Source organism: Sinocyclocheilus anshuiensis, unplaced genomic scaffold (assembly GCF_001515605.1).
Source record: "Sinocyclocheilus anshuiensis isolate Anshui unplaced genomic scaffold, SAMN03320099.WGS_v1.1 scaffold183, whole genome shotgun sequence".
In the NCBI taxonomy this organism is placed as follows: Eukaryota; Metazoa; Chordata; class Actinopteri; order Cypriniformes; family Cyprinidae; genus Sinocyclocheilus; species Sinocyclocheilus anshuiensis.
In genome coordinates, this window is record NW_015548309.1 from 4,857,284 (window position 1) to 4,879,319 (window position 22,036).

A 22,036-nucleotide genomic window follows, 5' to 3' on the forward strand; every position below is an offset into this window, starting at 1 on the left:
AACAATAAATAGATAATCTTTTGTTGTTCAAAAAATCAAAATGATCGTCTTTTTCCATGGAATAAAAAATGACATTTTGAAGAAATTAGTGGAATAAATGCAATAAGATTTTCATTTTTGGGTGAACTGTCACTTTAAAGTCCACTTGTAAGTTGTTTATTTTATTTGGTTTTATGTGATCATTTTTCCATTCTCTGGTTGGTCTTTGGATATAAACATGCTAGCTTTGCTGCTGTATATTTAAGATTTCTATATTTAAACAGGCCTACCACAGTCATAGAAAACCTAGAATTATGATAGCAATTTCCAGGCCTAGAGAAGTCATGGAAATTTTTATGTAAATAGAGACGTTTCATTTTTTATAGGCCGTTTTCTGGTTTCTCCCAAATATTTCATCAGCTAGATGTTGTTCTGAAAAGCTTGTGTACAGTAAAACAAGCTTGCAAGCCATTTTGTGAGTGGATTGTTCATTTGAGTCGGTTCTTTTCAGTGAATCTGTTCTTTTGAGTTTGTTCTTTTCAGTGAATCTGAATGATTCATTAGCAGATCTGCTGGAATCAGAATGGTTGTTTAAAATCTTAATCCAGTAATTACAAACTACTGGAAATGTCACATTGGGAATTCATTGCTCAAAAAGTTAGTTCTTTTCAGTGAATCTGAATGATTCATTAGCGAATCAAAATGGTTGTTAAAAATCCTTATTCAGTAAGCATAAAGGAATAGAAACATCACAATGGGAATTCATTGCTGAAAGTCGGTTCTTTTCAGAGAATCTAAATGATTCATTAGTGCATCAATCTAAATCTAATTGGTTGTTAAAAATCTTTATCCAGTGAATATGAATGACTCATTAGTAAATCAATCTGAATCAGCAAGGTTGTCAAAAATCCTTATCCAGCAATCGCAAATGAATAGAAATGTTGTGATGGGAATTCATTGCTTAAAAGTAGTTTTTTTTTTTTTTTTCATTGAATCACTTTGAATCAGAATGTTTGCTGAGAATGATTATCCAGAATCTCAAAGGAATGGAAACATCACATTGGGAATTCATCGGTCAAAAACTCTTCTTTTTTTAAATGAATCTGAATGATTAATTAGTAAATCAATCAGATTTTTTATATTTGTAAAAAATCCTTAAACTTCAGTTCTTTTCAGTGAATCTGAATGATTCATTAGCGAATCAGTCCGAATCAAAATATTTGTTAAAAATCCTTACCCAGTAATCACAACTGAAAAGAAACACCATGATTGGAATTCATCGCTCACAAAGTCAGTTATTTTCAGTGAATCTGAAAGATTCATCAGTGCATCAAGCTGAATCTAAATGGTTAAGAATCTTTGTCCAGTGAATCTGAACGATTCATTAGCGAATCAATCTGAATCAAAATGTTTGTTCAAAATCCTTATCCACAAAGGGAATGCACTGCTCAAAGTCAGTTCTTTTCAGTGAATCTGAATGATTTATCATTGAATCAGTCTGAATCAGAATGGTTTTCAAATATCCTTATCCTCTTATCACAAATGAATGGAAACGTCAGAATGGTGATTCATCGCTCAATAAGTCCGTTCTTTTCAGAGAATCTGAAAAATCCATTAGTGAATTTGTCTGAATCAGAATGGTTGTCAAAAATCCTTATCCAACAATCACAAATTGAATAGAAAAGTCACTGTGGAAATTCATCACTCAAAAAGAGCGGGAAATGTCCTGTTTTATGATTAGGTGACGTCTACTGGTGTCGTTCACGCTGTTGGTCGTCAGTTTTGCATTGTGAATGCTACAGTGCATTTACCTAATACGTTGACTAGTTCAAAAGGCCAAGAAAAATGCTTTTTTTCCCTGATATAATTTATAAGTTCTCATAACTAATATCCCTGTGCTGGTAAGGTCAGCGCTTCTCAGGGCACAGATCAGTTATCCGGAGGTCGTGACCTGACGCAGGTTCCCTCGTTAGTTCACGCAGGTGTATGTAAGGTGAATCAGTGCTGCTGTGATGGAGAGCGTCCTTCCTCGCGGGCCATTTGTTGTGTAATACTGGTGCAGGGAGCTGATAGATGCTGCTTGAGTGTGTGTGTTTGTGTGGCCCGATCGACTGAATGCCACCGGAGACTCTGTCTGGAGTTCAAACGGGTGTTTAAGGCATGAAAGACATTCAGAGGTGTAGAGAAATTACAATATTAGGTTTTATTACTGTAAGTGTGTTTGGGCAGTCTGGACTCCTGTCACACTCCATCTCAGTCTGCCAGCTGTGTGTGTGTGTGTGTGTGTGTGTGTGTGTGTGTGTGTGTGTGTGTGTGTGTGTGTGAGATGAATGGTAACCATGACGATAAGGCAGCTGCAGATTCACATGGTGACGTTTGTTGATGTTTGTGTCTCAATAGAGATAACTTTTATAACATGGCAGTAGCTGATAATTGTGTTTGTAAAAAAAGCAGTTTTGTGATTTATGTATTTATTTTTAAGTAACTCTGCAGTGTTGTGTGGAATTACTGTAATTATGAGATGACAGCTCTGAAATTTCACTGTGATCGGTTCACTTTCTCGGAGTCAGAAATTAGTTTGTTTCTATGGCAACACATAATGGCAAAATGGCTTTGTTGTTGATTGGCAAAATAAAATATTACTATATCAAGTTGAATCCACTGCAATTTGGAGTGTTTTTACAGAAAAATTAAATAATAAAAATTGTAATTATAATAATAAAAACTACTTTATATAGTAAGTAATCATTTTAAAAACATAGGCTATATAATATGTGTATATTTAATGTGTGTGTAAAATATATAATAACCAAAGCCATCTATTTTCTGTTCATAATGTAAAATTATTATAATTAAATATAAGTTATTACAATTTTGATAAATGAACTTAAATCAACAAAACAAAAATTTAAATTAAAAGTGAATTGAAATTATTTTTCAAAATCTATCTATAAAAAAACAATTATAAAAATATTGTATCCATCTATCTATCTATCTATCTATCTATCTGTCTGTCAATTTTTTTTTCTACTTTCAACTTTCTCATAAACACCCTGCTTCCTAAACAAGCATCAACAGCCTCATGCCATATAGACTAACAGGGTAAACAAGATAACAAAATATTCAACAAACACATCATCTCTCACACACTTTAATGGGTTCGATTACACAGGCCTGAGGGTTTGCAGCTCATTGAGCAGCAGATAGGAGGTGCTGTTGTGATCTCGTCATCCGCAGAAACGTCTCTCCGGCGCTCACTTGTTCACGGTTAGCATCTGAATGTGTGCAAGTGAAGAATCCAGCATCTCAGCTGACTGACAGCGACTCTGAATGTCACATCTGGCCATGAATGCACGTGTTTGGAGGGCTCTTCTAGAACTTACCCATGATTCTCGCTCTCGTTCTGTTGCGTCGCCTGTGCCGGTTGTGTCATCAATCTGTGCCCCAGTTTCAGAGAGTTCAGCTTTAGCTCGCAGGCTCCATACTGAGCCCAGGGCCAGTGCTGTGAGACCAGCAGAAGTGGAGCAGGGCAGGTCAGACCCGCGAGCGCAAACACATACACGCTCACACATGCAAATACACAGGCTGCTTTAAATAACGAATCCATGTGCTCTTCTCAGCTCATATCAGTCTGCGACAGTGGCTGCTAAATGCTCAATCTTGACCATTGACAATCTGAGATGTCTTAAGAGTCAGCAATCACTGCAAAAAGTGAATGTATACATTGAAACAGGGTATAAAACACAGAATAGGAGTCAAATTTGGCTTTGGCAAATAATTAAAATGGCTGTCTGGTAACTTCATAAAAAAATGGCTATTGGAAGTTTAAAACATAAAGCAGTATGTTTTACAAGAAAATTATATTTTGGTCTTTCTACTTCAAATTATCATGTTTAGTTAAATGTCTTATTGAAGTTTCTTTGTAATTAGTTATTATTAGCAGTAATAATAAGTAATTTTAAGTAAAGTTACCTACACCGAAATAAATGTATTTCCATTAGTCCACCAAAATGAAAAAAAACAAAGTCATATATTTATTTCTTGTCCCTATTACAAAATTAATTTAGCTATTTTTATCCTTGTATATTAGTAAAGAAAGGAGACAAAATACGAAAATGTTATATTTTCACCTTTGTTGTCATCATAAACAAATACAGAAATGTTGAAAATTTGTATAATGTTTTATAATTTTTATAATGTATTTTTAATTATATTATATTATGCTATATAAAAACAAAACAAATTATCTAAAATAATTATGCATTTATTTCTACATCATTTGTTATTATTTTAGATCATAATGACAAGATAACATGTTGTGTTTTTACCTATATGTCATCATCCTTACCAAATTCAGAATTATTCTATTCTATTCTATTCTATTCTGTTCTATTCTATTCAATTCTATATATAGATGGATATATATATTGCTCTGTTAACCTGCCACATGTTGAATAAAAACCCTGCATATATGAATGTATGGTGCACGTGTATGAAACACTAGTTCCTGGTGTAATTGTTCCTAGTGTTCTGAGCATGCTCAGTTAGAGCCCAGAGAGAGAGAGATCAGCCGCTGCAGCAGCTGTCTGAGAGCAGCATCTCTCTCTCTCTCTCTGTGTGTCTCTCTCTCTCTGCTGTCATTGCTTGTGGAGAAACGTCAGGGAACAGAACTGTTGGCGGTTTGTCATGGATGAGGGCCAGTGAAGGCAGTTTAGACATACATTCTCTCTCTCTCTCTCTCACACACACACACGCACACGAGTGTGTTGTGCAAGTCACACCGATCTCTGCTGGATTTATCATGAAGTGCTCATCTGCGGTAAGTGTGTATTAGGGCTGCACGATAAATCGCATGCGATATTTAATGCGCATCTTGTCAGAAAGCCGGTTCTGTAATCAGCGGTAAATCTCCATCACCTGCGTGCTTTCACATTGAGCAGCATTAACATGATTTTTTTGTTTATTTAAATTAATAATTTAAAATAATAATTCCATTATTTCATTTACAAATAAATTACTATTCAATTTATTGTTATTGTTGTTGTTGTTATTATTATTATTTCATATGAAAATTATTAATGAATAAATCAGTCATTTTTAATTACTATTATTATTATTATTGTTATTGTTATTATGTAATACAAATATGAACTTTGTTTAATTGGGCTGGCATTTATGAAAATGATTATTCATTTAAATTAATAAATTAGTAATTTAACTTAACATTAAATTATTCTAATTATTATTATTATTATTATTTTTATTATTATTATTATTATTATTGTTTAATAAAATGTGAAATAACTTTTTTAAATTGTGCTGGCATTTATGGAAATTAATTAATTTAAGTGAATGAATGAGTAATTTAATTTACCATTATTATTATTATATAAAAAAAACAAAAAACATTTTCTTTTGGGCTGCCAAAAAAAAACGATCACCGATACCGATTTTTTTAAAGCCTTCTTTTTATCATTTATTGTATGCATATATAAATGTGAGTGTCTTCACCTGTATCTCATCATAATCAATTTCACAATTATATATGTCATTTCAGTTTTTTGGGGGGTGTTTAATGTTGTTGGCATCATATTTTGCATGCTGTATTTTGACTTGGATGGAGAAAAGCTCTGTCTTTGCCTGGCTGAGCTTTTGGAAAGAAGAGAATGATTTTTGGTCACTGTCGATATAAAATGTCCCTCTGTGTCTCTCTTTATCCATAACTGAGACTCTGAGGAGGGCGTCCTTTCATGACTGATGGAATGATGTAGAACTTTCACAGGCTTATGGATTACCAGGATAGACGCGCATAAAGGAGATTTTTTTTATTCAGAAGTTCTGCTGTCACTTTTTAAGAAGCGCTCTTGAAATTCCACACGGCTCCTGCATGCAGAAACCGTCTAGAGAGAAAGATCCATCAACCCTGGAATGATATTGTCACTGAAAATGTTTTTCAGCATTGCAATTCTTTTTTTTACACAGTTCAGTAATACAATCTTTCACAGACATGTTTAAACACAATAAATATAAGCAACACATTATTCAATGCTTTTTATTTTTGCAGTTACTTTAGATTTATATATTAAGTTGCTCAAGCAAACTTGTGGCAAAACATTTAAACTACTTTTCTTACGTTATCACAAACTTACCATTGACAGAAACAGTAAGCTCTACTGCCTTTCCTTTTGCATTTAAATCTTTATTAAATGCAATCCTGCGGTTCATAAAGAACTTTGTTTTCCTACCTGCCATCTATTATTGCCTATTATTGTTTATCTAAAAGTGCTCTTTTCCTTTAAACCTAGCCACAAAGCCATATGTGTTGACTGTGAAACACAGTAGACTTTAATAATATGCATTTATGGTGTAATTACTACATTTTCGTGTCAATCCATGTTCATATTTACTGCAAACAATGCGCTGTTACTTTAATTCAGCGCTTGCAGCGCAGCAACAGACTCAGTGCAGAAACGATCTCTGCACTGCTGCAGACGCACCGCTCGTGGAATGTACTGCCGGACCGCAACCGTGTGTGCAGTGTGCACGCTTTATTAATCCGTTAACATGAGCGCGGATAATCTGTTAACATGAGCGCGGAAAAAATACACACCACATACGCACTGAAAACGGAGTAATGTGAACCTGGCATGTGTGTGTGCTGCGAGGAGAGCGCGCGAGCGCTGAATGGTTAAACATTGGCAAGAATTTTGTGCAAGTGACAATTCCTGTGTCAAGTGCAGCGTGTAGCTCACTTATAGATAGACGCGATGTGGTGATTTGAAGCCATTTGCGTATTTTGAGAGAGAAAGAGAGCGTGCGCATGGAGAGAGAGCGTCCCGTTGTTTGTGAAATTACGTCTCACACAAAGTTTTCAAATTACTTTATAAGTTATTTAATGAAGAAATATGAACCTTCAGCATTATAATTATTTCACCCGCGCCAGACAGAGACTGATGAGACGGTGCCGCTGCATGTCGTGCCAAACATCTCACAGCAGCGTCATCAGCTTGAGATCGGTTTATGAGATAGACCTTTTTAGAGACCGCCGATCAAACATCCCAACGTGATTATCGGCCGATAGTGATCGGTAGCCGATCAATCAGAGCACCCCTATTTACAGCTATGTAGCATACTACTGTCCAATATGTTTATTGATGCAAAATGCATAATATACGTTTCGCATACTGTTAAAATATATTGTTTATACTGTGCAGTACACGATTATCTAGTGTTCTATTGCATACATTGCCATACTGACATATATGCGTTTCATTGTGATCATTTCCCAGCATGCATCAGCCTTCAGTAAGTCTGTAAAGCCCTTCAGGGTCCTTAATTCTTGACTGTATAGAGACCCATTATGCTGTTCACCAGTGACTCACAGTAAGACTTCAGCGTGAGTAACAAGCACACACACTAAAACAGGAAAAGCGCGTGTGAAAAGCACTGGCACACAGGACTGCATCCGCATACAAGCATGTAAACACGTACTTAACGTCGCAGAGACGTGAGGTTTGCAGTTTATCATTATATAACATCAGAAACCAGTCCGACGCTCGATCTTTCTCTCTTCTCCCAGAGGAAGTCTCGCCCTATCTTACCCATCCCATCCAGTAGGTGCGGGAGTGAGATATTCAGCGCACGTTACATAGCCTGAGGGACTTTTAGGTTTTTATCGCCAGCTTCTCTTTGCCTAGTTCCCTAAATCTGACTAATTATATCATCTAGCAACCTGGTGCACAAAGGAAAACATCACCTATTGAGAAGGAAAAACAAGCTGTGTGTTAGTCAGCGGCAGTCGTCCTGCTCCACGTTAAATTGCAGCCCACTGCTTTGTAAAGTGATTAACGCGTGCCGCTGTGTGTAGACGGCGGCAGAAGCGGCTAATGAGACGCCTTGTCAGATCGGTGCAGGTGTGCCGGAGACGCTGAGCTCATTCTGTCTCTCTGGAGGCTCACACCAAACTGCTGTTTGCTCTGGAGTTAGAAAAGTTCGATGGAAATCAGGCCAGATATATAAGGACTGTTATTCTTGAAAACTGATTTTGTGGTGAGGAAGGGAAGTTTGAGGAGGAATAATGACGCCTGCATCAAACTGGGGACTGAAGGCTTGGCAGAGCACAGCATGAACCCAATATTTTGTCCATTATTCTGATATTTAAAACCTAAAAGTAGAAGAGGAGATTGTTCCAGAGGGATAATGATGCCTGTCCCAAACCCTAAAATGTGGGCAAAAACATGGTGGAGTGACCCATGTGCACCAGGGTTATTACAGTTTTTCACTTGTAATTTGATTGATTTCTTTTTAATTTCTTTTTGATTAGTTTTTGTTGCTTTATTTATTTTTCATTTTTATTAAAAAAAAACATCAGTGAACATTCAACATTTGCCTTGACAAAACTAGCTTTATCTTTTCAAAAATTACACTTCATTTTGCAATTGTAACTCTTGCAAAATATTGCAATTTCTTTTTTAATTTTACATCCTGTCCTCAGTTCAAATTGACAGTTTAATTTTTTTATATTTTTTATTTATAATTATATATTATTATTATTATTGTAGTTAAATTAATTTCTTTGAATTTCAGTTGATCTTAATACTACTTCCTGTTTGCTTTCCAATTGAATGGGAAATTCATAGAAAATTCTAATTTAAAGAAATTCAATTTTATGAAGCATTTTAAATTCAGTTGATATTTTTAGTTTAGTTTAGTTCTTTTTAGTTTTCTATTGTAGGTTTATTTACTTTTTTACTTTTTACATTTTAATTTTAATTTTTATTTACATTTTAAAAATGTTTAACCATGTTGAACTTCTCAGCACAGTTTAGCGTTATTGTTATCAACTGCCATTTTCGTGTTTAATTCAGGCGGGTTGAAAAGGTTTATGATATATCACGTCAAAAACAAAAACGTAAATTATTAGTATTTTTCTTGTTTCTTCTCAGACTCTTGAGGAGTAGTTGCTTTAGAAATTGTTTTTTTTTTGTCCTCTAACCTAAAACAAAATATATTTAAGTAAGTCACACTTGGATGGTGAGTTGAGGAGCTGCTTGTGTGGAGGAATAATAGCTGTACCACAAATTATGGGCAGAAATGTGGTGTGGAAACTGAGCCACAGGAAGCCAATATTTTCTCAACTCGAAGTCAGAGTGATTTGAGCAGTGTTTACTCTGAAATGCTGAAATGGCGTGTTTGCTCTTGCGAAAACTTTATTGTGCTCAGTGGCTATTGTCTCATGCGTGAAGTGCGCCCTCGCAGCATCTCTGAGAGAGAATTCATGTGAAATGTGCTGGAGTTTGACTGTCAGCAGATCCACACTCTGTTCCACTGCAGCACTCGTGATTACAGACTGTCCTGAACTCAACTATCAATCACAGTCATTTCAAACACAGCCTCATCTATCTATCTATCTGTCTATCTGTCTGTCTGTCTGTCCATCTGTCCGTCTGTCCGTCCGTCCATCTGTCTGTCTGCCTGTCTGTCTGTTTATCGTTCTACCGTTCTATCATTTTAAATTCAGCAGTTGAATTGGAGTTTAAAAACAGCCCTGGTCCCATCATGCAAATGAGAACGAAAATGTTTTCATGAATTTGAACTCCCAGGTGCTTTTCTTTTAAGCATGCATGTCTTTAAACTGTCTTTAAATATCCTGAAACATCCACTGGCCTCCCTGCCGTGATCCGGAGGGACTCCAGACTTAGCCTAACGTGGGCATTTCAAAGCTCCCTTCTCTGTCTTTCATTTCTCAGCTTACTCCATCCATATTCTCCACTCTGTCAGAGGGTTTTAGCGCATTAGGGGTGGTATGTAACCATTCGCACCCCTGTCAGACTGTCTGAAAGCCTCAGTGGGACGTAGCGTGTGGGAGAGGGAGGTCGACAGCCAGGCAAGGTGAGCACAGCGCTCGCATCGCAATTCTCTGCTGATTTCTTGCTTTGTTTTTTTCCCTCTTATCAGCGATAAAAGCGCAGAGACGAAACTCACGCAGAGTTCAGATATTTCCCCAGAGCCTGAGGGAGAACAGCGCTTCCCTCGCCAACAACAAAGGCATCGAACAGCGGCATCTTTGCAGAAACATCGTTTAAAATCACACCCATTAATTGAGCCGTTGAGGGAGATGTTGCTTGTCTAGAAGGATTTACATAACGTAAAGGGAAACGTTCCACACTTTGGGTCTTTTTGATTTCGGGTTCTGCCGGCACATCGGTCCCAGTCACCTCCTACAATAACACACTCGTCCATCAAGACGTAATTGCTAATATTGGCCGACCGTGTTATTAATATCATGGCGCTGTGGATCATTTTTTCAGCTGTGAGGATATTACAATGCCAAGCCTCATGAAATGCACACTGATACAAATCTAGATGGCCTTTATATAATCGCTTATTGCAGTGAACCGGCTTTTATTGCCTGGTGGTGCAAGATTCATCGAGGGAGAAAATGGTTGCATCATGTTCTCTTTCTTCATCCATAAATGCTACATCACCACTCAAACCAGGCCGACATCAAGATACATGTTTCTTTTTGCAGCATCTCGGCTCTTGAGACAGTAATTGGTGTCGTGCTGACAGATTCGGTAATGCGACGGGATCAATGTGATGCATCAATAATTGCTTGACAAACAACATGCATTGGTTTTGCACCTCTTTTTCATGCCGTTGGGTATCAGTGTCACTCGGTGCACATTGCACATCACAGGTAGTCGGATATGTCGTAATCCGTTCCACAGGCCTGATCTAAGTCTTGTTCCCACTTTGCGAGGCTGTTCCATCTCGGCGCCTTTCATCTCGCAACTAGTAGAGGCATGCTATCAGCGGCTCTGGCGAGGCGCTCTTCACCAATCTGTCTCTCTAATCTCTCCGGCCTCGGTCGTATCAACTCTCTCCCTCTGCCCTTCTTTTCCCAAATTACTAGGAAAGCACAAACAGCAGCTGTTGATTTCCCCGTGTTTAATTAGTGTTGAAAAAACACTTAAGATGGTTGGATTATCTTAATCCTGATCTTTCAGAGCGGTCAGAGCGTGCTGACGGATTCCTTCAGACTTGATTTTCTATGCTGTCTATGTGTCTGTAGCATAAGTGCCCGCACTTTAGCATGGATTTTCTTATGTAGATGGATAGACGTAGTTTATTGGTCCCCGAGGGTGAATTGGGGTGTGAAGACAGAAGCCGCATTAAATGTAAATTGCTCATAAAACACCACCATACATCCACATAGTGCAGTCAAATGAAGCATAGAGTGAGGAATAAAGATCTAATATGCAGTAATGCCAATATCCTAACATGATTTACACGAGTAGGACACGATCCTGGATGAGCATCCTTGCTAGTCATTTATCTACTTCGGTGATTTGACAGTGAATCTTTCTGCAGGTAAGAATGCACCAGTAGGTCTTTAAATGAGTTAGAGTCATTCACTAAAATTGAGTGATTCATTACTGAACTGAACAAGTGATTGTCTTTTTGAGTGAGTCCTTTGAATCATTCACTCAGTCAATTTGTTCAACAACACTGATGCATTCATGAATTGAACTAGTGATTGTCTTTATGATTGAGTATTTTAAATCATTCACTCAATATGTTCAACAGCATCGATTCATTAAGGAATGTAATAAGTGATTGTAAGTCTTTTGAATTATCCACCCAACCGATTGGTTATCAGCTCAGTCGGTTTGTTCAGAAGAGCTGATTAATTTATGAATGGAACAAGCTATTGTCTTTATGAATGAGTCATTTGAATCATCCACCCAAATGGTTCATTTAAAGAAAAAAAAAACTGAATCATTGAGTAATTTGAGCCCATCACTCAATCAACAACACTCATACATTGATAAATAGAATGTTATTGTCTTTGTAAATGAATCTTTTGAATCATGTACTCAATCAATTAGTTAAACAAAACTGATTCATTCACAAATAGAATTAGTGCTTGACATTGTAGGTGAGTCTTTTGAATTAATCACTCAATTATTCTTTTAAAAATATTAATTTGTTCAGGGATGAAACTAGTGACTTCACGAGTGAGTCATTTGAATCATTCACTCAGTTGATTTGTTCAGAAGACCTGATTTATTTGTGAACGGAACAAGCGATTGTCTTTGTCTATATGAGTCATTTGAATTTGTTAAAAACACTGAATCAGTGACTCAACTGTTTGCTTAAAACACTAAGTCATTCATGAACAAAACAAGTGACTCTCTTTACGAGATTGAATCATGTACTGAACTGATTTGTTCACATTACCAATTCATTCGGGACCAAAACAAGAGACTGCCTTTATAAATGAGTCATTGAATTATTCACACAGCTGACTCGTTCAAAAACATTAATTCAGGAACAAATGAATTAAGCTGCATACCTTGTGTGTGTGTGTTAGGGAAAGAATTGTTATGGTACCAAATACTCCACTTGACCAATTAGGGTTTATGTAGCTTGCAAGCATTCATTCACCTAATCCCATCCACATTTCCATCCAATCTGTAAAGCTGAAAATCCACGCGGTCAACCCTCCATGACTGGATCCAGCAGAGCTGTGGCCAATCAGCTTACGATTACATACTTCAGACCTTTGAGCAAGAAAACAGAGGCCGTTTCAGAAGGATGGATGGCGTACAGAGTCTCGCTGTAGGGTTTTGTCTTAATGGACGTGTCATGTTAATGGTGTATGACCCTGCTAGCAGGCGGCGAATAACTTGCATAATACTACATTTTGATACAGTGGCAGATCTCGACAAGGCTGTTGCGTGTGTATGACAGCCTTGTGTAGCAGCACACAATGGGCCGTTTTTTTTTTTTGTGCCGCGCAGCACAATGTCACACTCGGAGCGCAGCACATGGCAGTCAGCAGCACACAATTATGCTGCACAGATGAGCTCTCACTCTCCATCACACTGAGCGGCCTCATTCTTTCACCATGCCTAGCCTCTCCCGACCCTGCAAGCGAGGTCTTTTCATCGCTGGGAGTCAGTGCTCATAAGCTACTGCTGCTGTAATAGAGGAAAACCTGCCAATATACAATCTAACACATGCCTTTTCTGTCCTGGATCCTCTGTGTCAGCGAACGGACACACACATACAGGGCTCCAGACTGCGCCTAAAACAGTCGCAATTTGCGACCAAAAATATTAATTTGCAAGTGAAGTTTTTGCTGAGATCGCCACAGGCGACTATATAACTTTACTTGTTATGACTTAAAAATTTGCACATAATGCCTTTTTTCCTGCTTGTTTTGCGATCACATTTTTTGTTATGTTGACGTAATAAACTGAGACAATGCACATTAAAGTTTTTGTGGAAAAAACACAGCTTTGACGGCACACCTGCTAAATGCATATCCAGTTGTGGCAGCATTAGAGACAGCGAAAATGACGGAGACATACGAAGTAAAAAGTGCAGAAAAGCAGTGTCTATTTCGTGCACAACTTGAACAAACTATGACAGGTAAAGCTGTCAGCTGTGTGGATATTAGCAATATCGTTAACAATTCTCGTTTATAATCAATACTGAAATGGCTTCTTGTTATCAAGATATGCTGTGTTCTGTAAATGATTGAACTTCATAATATTTGTAGCGCACTTGCCGTCCAATAATCACTATAAGCTTTGTGATCTGTTATCTTTTAATGAACAAAGTATCGACCCATATTTCGACCTAAATTTCGACCCAATTCATAACAAAATTCAAACAATAAATACCGTTTCGGTGCTCTTTAATGTGGCATGAGCGATCGTTTTTAGCGCCTCAGTTCAAGCGGCACGCGAACCCATCATATATTTCTCTTTACTACTATAGTATGAAATAAACATGAATGAACATCAAAAGGTATATTATAAGATGGCCTACAGTTCAACTTACTGAAATGTCTCATGTAATCGCTCATTCAGTGTTTCAAACTGCGGAAAACATGTAAAGCTTGTAAACAATGCCATGTAACAATCATTTACTTCAGAATAACCATTCGGCGTCCATGAGCTCATTAGTCAGCTAGAAAAATAACTATAAAGAGGAGCATTTTGCTAAATTTATGCACTGTGTTGCATATTTATCATTTTATATGTACTATATAAAATGTTGCATATATGTATTATTTATCTAAAAAAATATAGTATACAATACAATATTGTAACAGATCAGGATATTTTTCATTTTGTAATTATAATAATACATACATATACATATCTTTACACACACATTTATATACAGTATATATAAGTATAAATAATATTTAAAAACTGTATTTATTATATTATGCAGTAAGTTTTAAAATAATTGTTTGCTTATACAAATATCATCGCTGGTCACTTATATTGTTCACTTGTAGAGCTTGGACTGTTTTGTAATTCTCTGTTTGACTTGATGGTTGTTTATTCAGTGATTATTCAGTGTTTAACTGCAGGTTTTCAGTCATCTTGTCGTCCTTTATAATGCAGTTAAAGATATTGCGAGAAACATTATGATTTGCAATGTGGCGCTGTTTTTCATTTCTGTATTTATCTTTCTAGTTGTAGGGTGACATTGAAATGTACATAAATCTACATAAAACTAGTGCTATGATGTTAATGGATGATTCTTGTTGCTTTCTTGCCTTTAAGATATTGTTTTTTGCTGGGAACATCTACGATTATTGCAGTGATTTATTCTAAAAAACAGACTCTCATATGAAGATGAACATTAAGTGCTGCTTGAAAACAGCTGGTGTTTAGTCAGATCATTAACACCAGTCGTTTAGTAGAGCTTAGCTGTGTGTGTTTGAGTGTTTAGTAGAAGAAAGAGATAGGCTTTTTCCTAACGTGTGTTTTAGTATGCATGCTTAGGATGGGTGGATTATGGAAAATATGTCTCAAGATGGTACCAAAGTTTGTGTTTTAACAGCAAACGTTAGTGAATTTCTGTTCTGGCTTTACATGACTATTACCAAACTAAATGGTTATTGCGCTTTTTAGTATTGAAATGTGGACTCACAATGATCATAATGGATGTGGCCTCTCATGCTGAAACCATTTGTGAAACCTTTTGTGCTCCCAGACTAATATATGTGATTGCAATCTGTTACTTACATACGTCTGAGAGGAAATGACATGTTTGGGCAGTGCTAGCTCATTATTTAAATATTCGTCTGCTCACAACATGCAAATGAAGTCCATTAGTGAGCGATTGAACAGACGCAGATTGACACCCTGAACTTGAGGAACTGTTGTCAGGTTTTAATTATGAAGTGTGAATGTGGTCCGAAGGAAAAGTTGACAAAATGGAAGAGGTGTTAGTGAGGCCAGCAGGGGGTGCTCACCCTGTGGTCTGTGTGGGTCCTAACGCCCCAGTGTAGTGATTTTATTTATTAAAATGGTAATGTATTACATTTCCTGCACTAACCGATCATTATTTTGCTCCGGGAGCAATTTTGAATCTGTATCTCTGAGATATGGGCTGTTTGTGAGCTACTTTTACATTCTCCTTGTTGCAGGTCTCCGTCGATGGCAGTGATTGATTAATCAACTCTTTGACAAATTAAAAATATGACAGGCCTTGATAAAATTTGATTAACATTCTGCCACTGTTGTATCATGAATTATTTGTCGGCACTGCAGGACTTCAGTATTTAATTAAAATGGTTGCAAATGTGACAAAATACAAATTTGCGACAATAATTTAAAAACTAGTTACCATTTATGACAGTGAAAGACATACATGTGTCCTGCATGCAACATCAAACACCATGCGAGTCACGATATCTGATTCGTGAACAACAAATGACTCACATGAACAGATTCTTTTTAATGAATCAGCCAAGAAGGTTCACCAGTCAGCCTTAAAGGTGCCATACGATGCATTGATACAATATTTTAAATTGTTCTCTGATGTCCCCAGAGTGTGTATGTGAAGTTTTATCTCAAAATACCCCACAGATAATTTTTTATAGCTTGTTGAAATTGCCACTTTTAGGGTATGAGCCAAAATGTGCTGTTTTTTGTGTTTGTCCCCTTTAAATGAAAATGAGCTGGTGCTCCCGCCTCCCTTTTCAGAAGAGTGCTGAGCTTCAAGAGCTCATGCTCGCGGGCACATACCGGTGTTACGGTTTAACTGGTGGTGACCGTGTATCGTTCTGGTATTGATCTGTGCAGATCGTCTCGTATGCGCAACGGTCGCGTGAATGGCTGCACACATCTGTAGACTAACACAGATTAATTCTCACACTTTATAGCTCCTAACAGGCTGTGTGACTATGACCCCTGATCTACATTCTGTCTGAAGAAATGTGAAGAAAACATGAGTAAATATATCTATACATCTCCATGTATATGCATCGTTGGACTATAAGCCTTTATTGACGCTGTTCAGTGAAGCTATGTGAACACAAATAAACCGCTGCTGACCTGACTGAATATGAATGCGTGGTGAATTTCTATTCTAAAAATGACACATACAGATTTATTATTTTGCACTCCTGACATAAATTACTGTCACTGCAACAATGTTTTATCAAAACAGTGGTCAAATATCGAAGCTAGAGTCTTTTCTACTGATGCACAGTTTGTCCAGATCAAGTAAGAGTGTGATGTTTAACGTGCTGTTAAAGTGAAACAACAATAATCTGGGGCCGTCGCCGATCTTTGACCGCTATATATAATATATTAATTACAAAATAGCAATATGTATGGAAAAAATATAGTCTGGATCACTAGTTTCATCATCCTCATCATCATTGTCATCATCATCAAATGGAAACAAAACCACTTCTAAATAACCTTTATCATTCAATTTTGTTATTTTCAACATTAAAATAAAAAAAAAGAAGTAATTGGCTCTTTTTTATATTTGGAGTCAATGATTTTGTTAGTGAGTCATTCAGAGCAATTCAGTGAGTCATTCATGTCATTTTTGTTATGTCTGATTTGTAATGAAATGGTGTACATTATTTGTAATAAAAGATACATCTATCTATCTATAGATTTGGCTCTTCATTAATTTTATGATTCAGTGACTCTCTAGACTTTTTTTAGTCGGTTGTCTCCCCTTTCTATATACATGAAGTCATGATGATAAAACTTCTCCACTTTTCTTAGGCTGTTTACTAATTGCCGATGGTATCGATTTAGTATCTGGTATAGTACCAAAGCCAACATTATGGTGTGTAGCCAAACCTTACTGTGCTGGAGATTTTCTCTCCGCTGCATTACAGCTAGTGCTGTGTTCAAAATATCGATACGACGATGTATCGTCACAGAGATTTGACGATACGAGTATCGATACAGCTGGCCCTGTATCGATATTGTGGCACGTGTGCAGCAGTGGATACGTATCATATCGTGACTTTGCTGGTGATACACAGCCCTAATTACAGCCGCACTGTTTTTTGAGTCGAGGGATAGAGTTTGTCATCTGTGGATTAAGGACTGACCTGAAATCTTTAACTGCGTAAGAAAATCCACATGTTGTGCACGAGGCTCATCCGTAAAGCTAGCGAGTGCGTTTGTGATTAAGTCCCTGCGTCGCGGGGGAACGCCGAGGCTACGTGCACGCCTTTAAAACTCATGAATGATTGAAGGGATAGAAAGATGCCAGGTTATATTCCTGTCAACCTGTCTGCAGCCACCTTATGTAATCTGGGAATCTGCTCGCTCAAAGAAACTGTTCCCAGCGGTCAAAACAGAGACTTTGTGTTGCACAGGCTTGTGTTGAATTATACATTCGACGTGCACATTAGCGGACAGATATTCTGAGAATCCTGCAAAGCACACCGAATGTGACCCGACTACAGAGCCTGAATCACAGCGTTTTGACCCAGAGAGATGAGTGCTGGCGTAGGCGTAGAGGAGCGAGCGGATGGAAGGAGACGCCGCTCATCCACCCACGGACAGACCTGCTGCTCACCACAGGCTCCACAGCAGAGCAGCGGGAGGCCGAGGTTCACTGCAGGAAAATGAGCCAGTGCGCTTAATAGAAAGAGAACAGGATTGCTGCGTGCATCGAGCGATGCAGAGGTACAGGCATTTAACATCTTTGCAACTACATAGAGTAAAAAAAACCAGACCCTGCACTCGATTCTGATTGGACGAGCCATGTTTCAGGTTATTTAGAAATTGCCAATATTCTTGCCAATTATATACTACTGCTACTACTACTTCTACTTATTATTTTTATTATTATTGTTGTTGTTGTTTTTACTCTTTTAGTTTTATTGTTTAGTTATTGTTTTCTTATATAGTAAGAATATTAGGGTTAGGTTTATTGTTTTTTTATTTCTTACCGAGTTTAATAATAATAATAATAATAATGATCATCATCATCATCATAATTATAATAATGTATTAAATTATCATTAATAAATTATACAATTATTTAATATTATTATTATTATTATTATTATTGTTGTTGTTTTTACTCTTAGTTTTATAGTTTCGTTTTTGTTTTCTTATAGAGTAAGAACATTAGAGTTAGTTTTATTGGTTTTTTTTTATTTCTCATGGAGTTTAATAATAAGAATAATCATTTGTTAAATTATTAATACATTTTAAAATAATAAAAAAAAAATGTAAAGTATTCTTCTTCTTCTTATTATTATTATTATGTTTTTACCATTTTAGTTTTATTGTATCATTATTGAGTTTGTCTAAACTTGCATTATTATTATTGTTGTTGTTGGCTTAACATTTTAATTTATTTGAGATAGTAATAATAACAATAATAATACTATAAGTAATAATAATAACAATACTATTATATAAGTAATATTAATAATAATAATAAGGCAGTGATGATGATGATTATTATTATTAATGATAATAATAATAAAAATACATTTTATATATATTATACATTTGTTGAATACTCTTATCATTAATTTCGTTGATATATTTTTTGCATTTATTCTAAGTTCTAAATGTGATTTGGTGTTGGATTTGCATAAACCTCAAGTTGTTATAAAATGCAGAGAAACGTGCACATGTGACTGCACATTATATATTAATATGCCAATTTGACATCAAAAAGCAATAATGAATGCCTCCATGCCTAAGTTTTCCCTTGTATTCCCATGTGGTAAAATAACTGTCCTGCACAGCCGCTTGTGGATTATTGCTTTAGCATACTGTGTTGTGGAAGTTGTAAGCACAGTAGGAAAATGTAATAATAGTTCAGCACGCATGATGTTTGAAGGTTTGCTGGTTTTAGAGTGAAATGCCCCAGGAACTCAAACGCATCTGCCAAAACCACTGTCTCCAGCAAAGACGATGTCTCAACAACTTTCGCCAAACTCTCAGTGCAGAAGGGGGAAAAATAACATGGTTTTCGAGAGCGTGGCATGTAATTTTATGTCCATCCATTTCCTCAGAATTTCCAACATAAACTGAAAGGATTGTAAGTATGAAATATTGCATTTCAGTGGCACAAGTTTTTGTTTTAGCAGAATTTCTAAAAACCCAAAGTGAATTTGAGCATCAGCCCGACCCTTCACCCTCAACAGTATTGTGTTGGTCTAATTGTGGCCTGAGGGGCCGTGGCGCTCCGTTAACCAGGTTTGAACTCGTATCTGACCAGTCGTTTTTCCAGAGAGCTGCATTGTTGTTTCATGAGATCTGCTTTTGAAAACTTTCCAATGGATCTTTGCTGGTTTGAAGAGCAGGATGAAATATTAATGTGCAATTTTGTTTGGCCAAATCAGACAATATGAATGTTGTTGTTATCGCCCAGTGTTGTTTTGAAGACAGAATGCATGGAAAAGAGAGCCAATTAATTATTTAATGAAATTAACTTTACTAGGACACGTTGCCTTTCTTCACTGCTGTGAAATTAATGATTGATGTTAACAAACTGCTGAGCTTCCACAGTTCATCTGCTAGTTTATCTGTTGACTGAAGCCTAAATTAGTAAAAGTAATGGCTTGTTTTTTCCTCTACACACTCTCTGACATCTACAGCAAACAAAAAAGGCTTTAAAACAATTTTCACTCAGATATTGCTAGTAAATTCCACAAATAATTACTAAGAAATGGCAAGTAACGTTGAATTAAATGTGGAATTTTAAAGAAAGTCTGAAATAGTATTTTCTTGTGAAACATCCAATCCAATAATCATTTTTATTTTAAAATTCGATAAATAATTTTTACAGTGTATATGCTCTTATGAAATACAAGAACCTCCCAAAAAATCCGTCTTAAAGGGATAGTCCACCCAAAAATTTTAATGTCATTTACTCACCCTTCACTTGTTCCAAACCTGTATGGATTTTTTCATCTGTTGAACACAAAAGATATTTTGAAGAATGTTAGTTAACAAACAGATCACGGTAGCTATTTACTTCCATAGTATGGAAAAAAATACTATGGTAGTCAGTTTTCACTATCCCTAGCCTATGGTGTGCCAAAACCAACAAGAAAACATTCTTTCCCATTCCAATTGACCTCGGCTGCTAACTTCGTCACCCTAGAAAAGCCAGACCTGTCTTCACCACTGACATTTACTGTGCCTGACATAGCCGGTGTGTGTGGGTGTGTTAAGTCCTGTGCTCCGCCATCTCCTTGACCTCCAGGGTCAGTGTGAGGCCATGGCGATGCAAAAATACCCATCTCCCCGCTTACAGTGTTTGCTTGACTCCCCTGACATTACGGCCCACTCTTCACCTGCCCTCCTCCCGTCCTTCCTCTCCTCTCCATCCTAGACGACATGGTAAATATCACGCTGTTACCTTGGCAACATGCATTCCAACATTCCGCTTGCGTTCAGCATTCTGCTTGCATCCCAAAACAAACAGCATGCACGGGAGTCATGAAGGACGATAGACAAAACGGCTCAATAAATCCAGCAAATAAAGAAAAAATCTGCAAATATCACAGTTTTTCTGATGAAATATAATAATCTGTCTGTCAAGATTACAATGAATCACCTAATTTTTGTCAAGCAGAGTGAATGTGGAAAGTCAAAGTTATAATATTAGTAATATTATACTAATACTATTATTTATGCACATATGTACTGCCTGTTGCATTTGTTAAACTTGGCATGTTGTGTCATCTTGAATGATTCATTAAAATAATTGGTTCCTAAGTCAATTGTTGTGAATCAGACTTGTTTAATTTTTCAATAAAAGAGACACGTTTTCTAGCCATTTGTGCTACATAATAGTACTCGTACTCAATACTCGCATTATTTATAGGGATGTAACGATTAACCACGAGCCGGTTGAAAATTGATTCAAATATGTGACGATTCATATCGGTTGAGATGCTAAACAAATCGCGATTCAATTAGGTGTAGGAGTTTATATGAATGCATGTCTGAGGGGAACTTACTGTCTTTAGAAAAGTTTAGATGCTTGTTTTAAAATTTCAATGTAGTTTTGTTATTTACATTTAGTAGACGCTTTTGTCCAAAGCGACTTACAAATGAGTCAAGTCAAGTCAAGTCACCTTTATTTATATAGCGCTTTTATGAACAAATGAACCGCCTAAAACTCCCTTATACATCTAAATTTGTTACACATGGCATGTTGAGTCATCTTGAACGATTTATTAAAATAATTGGTTCATAAGAGTCATTTGTTGGGAATCAGACTTCACTGGTTGCACTGTATGTTTGTTGTTTCAACAGAAAGACTTGTTTTCTAGCAATTATTTTATGCTACAAAAGAGTACTCATACTCAGTACTCATATACTCATTTATGGACATACTGCCTTGATACTACATCTGCAAATGCATAGATTTTTTTTTTATTTTTTAGAACTTGTCATGTTGAGTCATCTTGAATGATTCATTAAAAGAATTGGTTCATATGAGTCAATCCTTGTGAATCAGACTTCACTGATCGTGCTGTATGTTTGATTTTTTTTGTACTAATTAGTTTTCTAGCCTTTATTTAGTGCTACATAATAGTACTCATATAGTATTCAAGTACTCATATATGCACATATGTACTGCCTAAAACGGCATAATGCATCTTAATTTGTTAAACTTGTTTAAATGTTAAAATGTTTAGTTATCTTGAGTGATTTATTAAAAGAAATGGTTCATGAGTCATTTGTTGTGAATCAGACTATACTGTTTGTGCTATGTTTGCTTTTTTCAA

At 36.5% G+C, this 22,036-nt stretch overlaps 1 protein-coding gene across 15 annotated transcripts in view; it reads left to right on the forward strand.

Annotated features, from left to right (window-relative positions):
- LOC107656381 (pleckstrin homology domain-containing family A member 5-like) overlaps window positions 1–22,036 on the forward strand; it is a 146,377-nt gene that overhangs the window by 44,082 nt on the left and 80,259 nt on the right. For 8 of the 15 annotated variants that reach the window (XM_016444209.1, XM_016444203.1, XM_016444204.1 and 5 more), the window contains exon 1: window positions 17,564–17,957. The exons of 1 other annotated variant lie outside the window; for it this stretch is intronic. In XM_016444209.1, the coding sequence (XP_016299695.1) occupies window positions 17,800–17,957 (158 nt within the window). In that variant the 5' untranslated portion in view covers window positions 17,564–17,799. Of the gene's footprint in view, window positions 1–4,646; window positions 4,799–17,562; window positions 17,958–22,036 lie in introns of those variants that run through there. 6 more of the 15 variants (XM_016444197.1, XM_016444198.1, XM_016444199.1 and 3 more) reach the window with 3 other exon arrangements.